General features: G+C 37.1%; 2 protein-coding genes across 4 annotated transcripts; one reads left to right on the top strand and one right to left on the bottom strand.

Annotated features, from left to right (window-relative positions):
- Window positions 1–139: 139 nt before the first annotated feature.
- tex12 (testis expressed 12) lies at window positions 140–3,443 on the top strand. Of its 3 annotated transcripts, none has more exons than XM_077610841.1 (5): window positions 140–1,351; window positions 1,481–1,624; window positions 1,702–1,795; window positions 2,435–2,486; window positions 2,895–3,443. In XM_077610841.1, exons 2-5 carry the CDS (start codon window positions 1,568–1,570, stop codon window positions 3,031–3,033), a joined length of 342 nt encoding a protein of 113 aa, XP_077466967.1. In that variant the 5' UTR covers window positions 140–1,351; window positions 1,481–1,567; the 3' UTR covers window positions 3,034–3,443. The 3 variants fall into 3 exon arrangements, with proteins under 3 accessions (XP_077466967.1, XP_077466968.1, XP_077466966.1); XM_077610842.1 differs by having other exon boundaries at window positions 1,500–1,624; XM_077610840.1 differs by having other exon boundaries at window positions 154–1,351; window positions 1,564–1,624.
- bco2b (beta-carotene oxygenase 2b) lies at window positions 3,330–9,605 on the bottom strand. Its single transcript, XM_077610838.1, has 13 exons — window positions 9,458–9,605; window positions 9,224–9,392; window positions 8,954–9,152; window positions 8,654–8,865; window positions 8,396–8,511; window positions 7,522–7,624; window positions 7,311–7,439; window positions 5,725–5,885; window positions 5,476–5,643; window positions 4,819–4,956; window positions 4,430–4,612; window positions 4,173–4,283; window positions 3,330–3,755 (listed from the first exon to the last, which is right to left on the bottom strand). Exons 2-13 carry the CDS (start codon window positions 9,261–9,263, stop codon window positions 3,639–3,641), a joined length of 1,677 nt encoding a protein of 558 aa, XP_077466964.1. The 5' UTR covers window positions 9,264–9,392; window positions 9,458–9,605; the 3' UTR covers window positions 3,330–3,638.
- Window positions 9,606–9,669: the final 64 nt, after the last annotated feature.

The following is a 9,669-nucleotide window of genomic DNA, read 5'->3' on the forward strand; positions in this document are numbered from 1 at the left end:
GTATGGGCCAGCCAATCGCAGGGCACAATCAGACAAACAACCATTCACGCTTGCACTCATACCTAGAGGCAATTTAGAGCATCAAATCAGTCTACCATGCATGCCTTTGGAATTTGGGAGGAAACCTGAGCACCCAGAGAAAACCCACGCGGGATCGGGGAGAACATGCAAACTCCACACAGGTTGACCGACCTGAATTTGAACCCAGGGCCCCCACTGTGAAGCCCACGCACTAACCACTCAGCTGCTGGGCCCCACTTATTGCTCTCACCAGCATTAAAAAAACTTCTTTGGTGGTCTATTTAAAAAAAAAATACCCCAAAAATCCGGCCCAAAAATTAACAGAACGTGACTTAAGATGTAGACGAATTGACCCTGTATTACCCCAACATCATCAGAATGTGACCCAAAATCACCTCCGTCTCACAGATCTGTGCCCGAGGGTGGGTTCCAAACTTCTTGTATAAAGTTTGCATGTTCTGCCCACTGTGTGGGTTTTCTCCAGGTACTCCGGTCTCCTCCCACATTCCAAAGACATGCATGTTAGGCTGATCTAACAGTCTAAATTGTCCCTTAATATGAGTTTGAGTATGAATGGTTGTTCATCTCATTGTGGCCTGTGATTGGCTAGCAAACAATTTAGGGTGTCCCCCGCCTACTACCTCTAGTTGGTTGGGATTGACTACTGCACCCCTTGCGACCCTAGTGAGGATAAGCAGAACGCAAAATGAGTGACCTAGAATCAACTTATTGCATACCAGTGTTGACATTGCTAGACATCCAATGTATTTAAACTCGTCTTTCATTGCCATTGACTGCAATGGGACGTCCCACTAATTTGTATTTAGTTCCTTGCTTTATTAGGCTATTTATTTATGTGTTAATCTTGCACAAATTATGATTTTCAAATATTGTCAATAACAGTGAATCATGAACATTCAAACTTCCCAGTTTGAATGAAACGGACATATATCCCCATCAATGCAATGAGTAAAATACTAAAATAAAACGACATAATTCTGATTATTACTAATATTTAAGTTTTACAAAATATTAGTCACTTGCCCTATAATATGGACAGTTATTAAGTGTCAACTTTTGAATAACTGTCCACCCAAGCACAAATTGTTCCATTTTCGAGGTGCTTTGAAGGCAACATTTAACAGGGGACCTGTCACCTCAATAAAAATTTGAAATAACAACATTTTGATGTGAAATGGACGCAAACATCTAGCTAGAGACTAAACGTCGCTTAGAGACAGCTTTCCCACAAATAGTAACAGTTTTGACAAAGATTTTGGACACCTTTATAAGTAAGAAATTACCTTTCCAAGGCGTTAACTAGAAGCAGGTAAGCTAGGTTACCATGGATTAAAATAGAATCATAATACTTGTTAAACCTGTAAACATCTGTGAATATCTTTCATAACACCTTATGTTAAATGGATTTTTGTGTTCTGTGGTTCACTCACAAATCAAGGTTTTGGAATGTGGTTTAGATTCCAGTATAACAAGTCAAATTGTGCTAAGGAATTAAAAGAAGCTAAAGTATCCTTTTTACAGTAACATGTCACAAGAAGGCCTCAGACAAAGTACAGGCCCCACAAATACAATAGCACAGGAGGTAGGTGCCCATGCTCTGTTGAATAGATGAAATTGAGCTGTCATAAAAGAACTTCAGACTTGAATTTTTTGAAACAGATGGCAATGTATGGAGATTCAACTCAATCAACACGAACAAAGAAGAAACGTAAATCCAAAATGTCGGTGGTTTCATTTGAAACTACAGCTACAGGTAAGTACGCAATCTCATCTTCTCATTTTCTGAACCGCTTTATCCTCATTAGGGTCGCGGGGGGTCCTGGAGACTGGCCACCAATTCAGGGTGTTGTCCCCCGCCTCTGGCCCGGAGTCAGATGGGATTGGCTCCAGCACCCCCCGCGACCCTAATGAGGATAAAGCGGTTGAGGAAATGAGATGAGATTTTAGTTCTGTTAAAAAATATAAACATTGCAGAGTTCACAGAACAGCAGAAATTTATATCGACAGATTCTCGAAATCAAGTGCAATACTATATTTCTAAATTTCTTTCCAAACAAAGTCTGACTCAAAGCAGTATCATTACGCAGAGTATGTCATGATACAAGACATGTTTTTATGCGTTGTGAACCACGCCTTCTTGTAACTTTTGCTAACTGCCTTGTAAATCTTCCCAGTACTTTTTTGTTTTGTTTTGGTTTTTGTTTTACCACCAATAAAAGACTGAACGAATGTTTATTTTGAAGGGGTATAGACTGAAAGCAGGCCAAATATTTGTATAAGAAAAGTTGTAACTCAGCAATGGGATTTTTAAATACTGGAACATGATCATATTTTAAAAATCAAAACCTGATAAATGTCACTGACATAACATTGTGGCCTTTTTGTTTTGTAGGTGCAGGTCGAGACCTCAGCGTGCTTTTTTCAAAGTTTGGAGATATGTTAACGTAGGTCTCATTTAAACAACGGTTACTCTATATATTTTACATTTTTTATTTATTTATTTAAGCAGCAGTAATATGGTTGCCCTCCCTTTATCATTTATTATTAATAGGCTGAATAGTTTTTTTCCATGTGGGCTAAGATGTGTTTGTTTATTTATTTATTATATATTTTTTAGCTTTATCTCTATTTTTCATCAAAAATAAAAACATTAAGAATAATGATAAAGATAAAGGATTACAAATGTATACATTGATGCAGTAATGTAGCTTACAATCAGGTGCACCTAATGTATGATATTAACTCATTGCTTAATGGGGGGCTAGTATTATCACAACGCTTTACAAGCTGAAAAATACAGTGCTAAATACTATTACTACTCAACTTTTTTTAAATTTTAATTTTAATTTTAGGGAGATGGCCGCAGTAGATACTGCTGAAAGAAAGGAGCTGGAGAATCATTTGCAAGAAGCTCAAAGTCTACAAGCCTCCTTAAAAGAGAACAAGAACATGCTAAAGCAAACATTGGTTCAAATTTCCGAAACATTGTAAAGATATGTTTGCTGAATAAATAGTAACATCAGTGATGTTTCATTACACTGAAAAATGAGAAAATTCCAATGTAATTTTATGTTCTCTCTCAAGTGCAAATGCTTAAGTAGTTGACAATAAAGTGTCCTTTTCTATACACTTCATAAAATCAGTTTTGGACAATCATTACAACGTTAATACCGCAAGGTGGAGACAAATTCTTGGTGTTAAACGTTAACAATTGTCAGTTTATAAACCTGCCTTCTTAATTCTGAACCCAGGAAAGAATCCTGTCAACTTGGTAAATTATTTATTTATTTATTTTAAATGCATACACATGAGTACATGTTTACCAAGAAATGTTATTGATACATAAATGATACATATGTTCTGAGTGAAAAATGAATAAAATTCATATGGCTATCCATCAACTTTTGTAACAATTAGCGCCGCCATGGTGAACTTCAGCCTTTTGGCTGACATCAGGACATCATGAGCTGAGGCCCCCCTACTGAACTTTTCACCAGCAAATTGCAGGGCACCATAAAACCATTCACACTTAGTTATAATAGATAAAACTGATATTCATATATAGACATACAGTAAATAGCTTTTGTGGAGTATGATTACTCTGTAGGATAAAAGGTTCCATGGAAGCCATATGGGATATTAACTGGCACTTCAGCCCTGCCCAACTCTTCGAAGGTCTTGGCATCCAAAGCCAAGAGGAAAGTACTCTTGTCCTATAAAAACATAAATGTCCATGGTCAATAATAATTTGGGATTTGCTGACCATTGTGTCAGCATGTACACATGTCCTCGATTACTTAAAAATTACATTTGCACAACATTAAATAATCTTTTAACATTTAACAGTCTCAGTCTGCAGAAGGTCCCCACCTTGTGGACTTCCTGTGTGGCTCCACTTTTTTTTTTTAGCTAGGTCTACATTGTCTTCTATGGCTGTGCTTGCTACTGTCTTGCTACTGCAGCCAAGGGAGTGTCCCAAATACGAGATGGAATAAAGTTCTAATCTAATCTAATCACATTTTATGTATACTGTAGTGTGTCCGTTATCGTAGTTCTGAATCGTTTGTACATTAAAACAATGTACAAATAAACTAGCTACTATCTCATCTCTAAAACGACACATGACCAACCTTATTTGGCGTGATGACCACAGACAAAATCACCCCATCATCCTCCTCTATGGCATCAGGAGAGGGTATGAAAACAGGTTCTGAGGGATATAAGCCAGGTTGTTCCCAAACCTTCAATGTAAAAGTGGTGGAAATGTTTATTATTCGTAACAGGAAAGATCAATTGATATATGGATTGTCACTCTTGATATCAATATTTGACAGAATTTATCATTTTAGTTTTGCATTACTATTGCAACTAAAAAACACTCATCCACCTTCATTTGTTTATCTTGAATGTCCATCTTGATCAGTGTGTCCCCAACAAGGTGTCTGAAGCCACAGCCATAGAAGTATCGGTAGGGTCGAGTGTTGTACTTCGTATAGTTGATCTGAGGAAACTCCAGACCACCATATTCATGAAGGTCTTCCCTATGAAGATCCTCATGCGTACAGAATATCTACAACAATGCATAAGGAAACTGGTTTATAACACAGGAAACAATCTAAAATCTTGAGATCCTGGCAAAAAAATGGGAAGTGAAAACAGGTGCAATGCACTGTAAGAGAGTCAATGCAATTGGGACAAATGTCATTTTTTTCATGTACCATAAATGTGCTTTTTTTCTGTGAAAGGTATTTTTAAATGATTGTTTAACCAGTGTACCTTGTTCTTGCCAGTCCTTATTGAAGTGGCTGAACTGTTGGCCAAGTTGTTCAAGTTCTGGTTGAACGGTGTCTTTTTGTCAACATTGAGAGGTAGAACAAAACGACGTGGAAATACACGGCACAGTGTGTTATACACCTGAGGAGAAATATACACATTGATATCATCATCCAGAGAAAGTTTTGCAATTGTAGAAAAAAGTAGGATGTCAACCCACCAATGCTCACCAATGCTTGTTTATATACTATCTTTCCAGCTACACCCTTCCCTGTCACACCCTGATCTGACCTACCTTCCATTTTTCTATCCTATTTGTTACTATGTGCTTCATCGCATCCCTAGTTAAGAATTATTGTATAGCGCTTGCAAAGTTACTTAAAGCATACATGCAATCATATTTTTGTATAAGTATTTCTCTTCTTTCTTTCTCACTATCGAAATAAAATCATCTTCTGTCCAGCTGCCTTTTCTAAATAAACAACAACAAAGGGAGCGCACCAATATCCAATGTGGCACATTAAAATTATTGTAGCCTTTGACGGTACGTAGATTTTGTGTGGCCGGGAACAGGATAGGTAAATAAATAAATAAAATAAACATAGAAGCTGTTGGATTTGTTAAATAGCAATCTATCATGTCGTACTTTTGAACGCTTACCTCATCAAGAGCCTCTCCAGACTTGCGAAGGTTCTGTACATTGTAGTTTGAAATTGCTTGGCCATCATCTGATGCGCACATGTCTATGATTAACTGGCCGTCTTCCTCAAAGGCATTAATTTGGTGGAAAGTTGACAGTGGTTGAGCAAGGTACTTCATGGCGCTCACCTGGAATTAACAACGAATTCAAAGAGTGCTTGAGAGACCGTATGATCATTGAAAAAAGTAGATTACATATGTTATATTTACCTTCCCCGTTTTTTTGTGAATTAGATGAAAAACAGTTTTGAGTTTGGGGTCCCAAAAGAAGCTGTCGCTTATGCTTTTTCCTTTCAACTTGCCAGTTATAATCTTCAAAAGATCCATCTTGATGGGCTGCTCAATGAATACCACGTAGTTCTCTGACATTGCTACAGTTGATAATGAGAAAGTGATTTTGATTGGATTACCATGAGCAGAGCTGCATAATTTGAGATAAAGATGCAATGTTGGTGTGCAATATCTTGCTATTGAAATCATTGGAATCTTTAATATGCCCACCTCTGAAAAAATTACACTTTTTTTGTCAGATGAAATAAATACATTTTCACTCTACAATAGAGGCAGGCTATGAATTATAGAATAATAACCGGCAGTGCCATTCTTTATTGTTGTTATCTACCATATTCCTAGCCCACACACAGGTTTCTCAAATGAATTTTATGAGTTTCTAAAGACTAATAATGTTAAAAAAATTTATATGCGACTTTAATATTCATATAAACGCCTGGTCAGAAGCTTTTATGGGGCAATTCAAAATTTACCTGACATTTTAGATTTTATACAGGTATTACATTAACAGACCCATATTAATCGTAATACATTAGAGCATAGCCTATAATGTGCTAGGTCTTTGTTACTACTGCTATGTCCAATAACTACTTCATTAAAGTTGCAGTTTTAACACATTGTAATTGTTGGAATGAAATTCAGGGCTATTGTAGCCTCAAAATCAACTACGTACTACTAATATGTTGTGAAGACCTAACTGTTAAAACTTTGGCAAGACATCGAGGCGAGGAAGCGGGGAATTGCACCCAATCGCAGGGAAGTAGGCGAGGAGGAGGGAGGAGGTGCTCAAACCAAAACTTTAGTTACTTAAACAGGATCTTAGAAAATAACAAGGACTTAGAAATCAAATCACATAACCAAAACTGACAAGGGGAGACACGCGAAAGCGAGGAACGAGGCCCATGGAACATGGATCGAGGTAATGTGGAAATATGGCATGGACAAACAAAAGCAGACGAATGACACAACTAACAGTCGGGTTTAAATAGACTGACATGGGTTGACGAGACAATTAGGAACACCTGGGAAACACACAAGGGAGCAAGAATACACCAGGGGCGGAGAAACGACAGCTGAACACAATGGGTAATCACTCAGACAGGACACCAGGGGGGAAGCATAAAAGCAAGCAACCCTAACACTAACTCTTATATTTCTCATTTGTTAAAGATTTTCTTTGAGAAATATCCCCCTCCCCATAACAACATTTTTTTGCTATTGTTGATGTTGTAAATACATCTACTTAATATAGAGTAACAAAATCATCAAAAGGGAAACTAAATATAAGGCTCTTTGTGTTTGTTTTATAGTAAAAAGCTTAATTTTAAGAATGGATGCCAAGCTCAACTCTAAAAAAAAAAAGAATAAGGGACTTTTTTTCTATATTGAAATGTGTGTAGTAGTTACTATTTGTCAAACCATTTTGTAAAATGTCTATTGTGGCAGAACATGGTATTGTTACAGTAATATGTTACAGCACAACACTTGGTAGATTAGTTCCTTACCAAAACTGTGGTAGTAAGAGGGTTTGTTATTGTCTGTTGAGGGGATAGAGCAAAGAACCTTGGCTCCCTCTAGAGTTTCTTCACTATTGCCTTTGTTTCGAGGCACTTGGATAATGTTGTAATGTGATCCTGAAAGTAACACAGTAGCACAAATTGTTTGCGATTTATCTCATCAAGTCAGAAGCACTTCGTCCAGAAGAAAACAGGGTACCTTTAATGGAGTATGAGTTACCCATGTTGTATGTTGTGCCATCAAGATCAGTGTGAGGGTGTGCCGTGGCTCCGTTAACAGCAATGAAATTGCTCCAGTTCACCTAATCAATACAGATTTGAGGGAGTAAAGTTATAAAGCAAAATTGCAAAACTCTTCTAGATAATATTACAGCTTTAGATGTTATTGAGAGTTGAAGCAATAATATCTTCTATAAATTGTATAATATTTTTGTATAACCCTTACCCCTAACCCTAACCATACAAAGTGTAACATAAAAACGTTCACAAATAGCTCAAATTCCGAATTATCATATGAAAGTGTGATTGTAATATGATTATTGATCATTTAAAATTGTGGTGTTTTTCCATGACAATGATGCTATCCCGTCAAATTTCTTTAAATATTAAACATGGCTTCCCTCTAACTAAAAAAAAATCTTTCTTGTACCAATAACCCTCTAAATCCCTAAAATTGCTTGTTCTTTTCATTGTGTGGCAACTGCATTATTATGAAAATGCATCTCTTATTTCTTCTGAAAGTTCTGTGCCTATTCTGTCCGCTCTTGCTCGTTTTGTGTTTTTGCTGCTTTTCTGTCTTAATGATTTGATTTGGTGATTCTTAATGATCCCATTTACTTTGATTTGCTTTGTACTTTGTGCTTTTGCTTTGTTGTTCTGCGGCCTTTGCGACTGTACCATGTAACTTATTACTATGCCTTTTCTTGCTACTGTCACAATAAAATTTCCCAAATACGGGATGAATAAAGTTATCCAATCCAATTTACATATGAAAATAGCTGCAATACACAATCGAACCTTAGCAGAAATGTATTTTTCAAGTATTTCATTTTTACAATGACACTCATTAGTACCTTTTGGGTTGTCTCCAGCGTTTCGGGGTTAATCTTGTGCATCATATTCGTTTCCGTGCTTACATAGTAATCGCCCTTGTATGTCACAACGCTCACATTGGCATTATCTGTGGGCGCTAGGAAATATGTAAAAAGTTTCCAAATTATGACAGAAAAATATCATTTGTCAGCTTTTAATTTATGAGACATAATTCTTTACTGTTTGTCAAAGTGTGAAAATGCATCATATTCCGTTCTTCTGTCGCACAGGGTACTTACTCGGTAATTCAAATTTTGAGAGAAAGCGTTGGAAAAAGTTTTTGCAGGGATCTGGCACGGTGATTGTCCCAAATTCAGAAACTGCAATGCGATTAGTTTCACTGTTGGCCAGGTAACTGTCGCTGGAGAGGAAGCGGCTTTTGTAAGTCACTTGTCCCTTGGAAATTTTGAACTGATGAAGTAAAGCCATGCCATCAAACCAGTGGTTGAACCTGCAAAAAAGGACAGTTGAGCTTTGGCAGGTGGTCCCTTCATTACATTCATGTTATAGATTTTTCTCAAGGCATTAATAATACTTACTTCTGGTTTCCAATTTCAAACTTCCCCGGGCCATTCCTCAAGAAACTGCCGCTGAGCCATTCTGGGAATTTGCCTGTGATATTCGTTTGAATTGGTTGTTGAGTGTCTTCCACTGAGCACACAATCTTCTCTATGCAAGGCAGACCATGTACATCTGTGAAATGGGTGATGTTCTTCTTTGACTTCTGTTTTTTTAAGCCTGGGGGAAAGCATTGTAAGCAAAAGTAAGAATTAATTAGTCAAGTCATGCATTGCAAGCAAACAATTTACCTGTCTTGCTTTTTTGCTCATCTTGAGTGATGTCATTCATGGCTGTAGTCTTGTATCTGTCAGTGTCAAGATCCTGTGTGCTCTTCTTGCGGTGCACTGTTTGGAAGACCGGGGTTTGGTTTTATAGGGCAGAGTCCCTCTAGTTGTGACGTACTTCAAAACAGATAAGCTGGAACACGACAGTCTTTGTAAAAGGCTTGACAAATCTCATTAAACCATTAATTTAGTACGTACCTGTGAATAGTTCCACAGATCATGTACTGGTTTTGAGCCACATTGACCACGACTCTGATGCTATTTTAGTTATCTGAATCCATTGTATTTCCATTATTTTAGTTATTTCAGTCAGTTGCCCCTCCAAGAGTAAGAAAAATATGTTATGTTCACATTAAATACAAATGTAAGAATATTCAGAATGCATGCATGTATATTGACATTAAAAGGTA

This window comes from Stigmatopora argus, chromosome 10 (assembly GCF_051989625.1).
Source record: "Stigmatopora argus isolate UIUO_Sarg chromosome 10, RoL_Sarg_1.0, whole genome shotgun sequence".
In the NCBI taxonomy this organism is placed as follows: domain Eukaryota; kingdom Metazoa; phylum Chordata; class Actinopteri; order Syngnathiformes; family Syngnathidae; genus Stigmatopora; species Stigmatopora argus.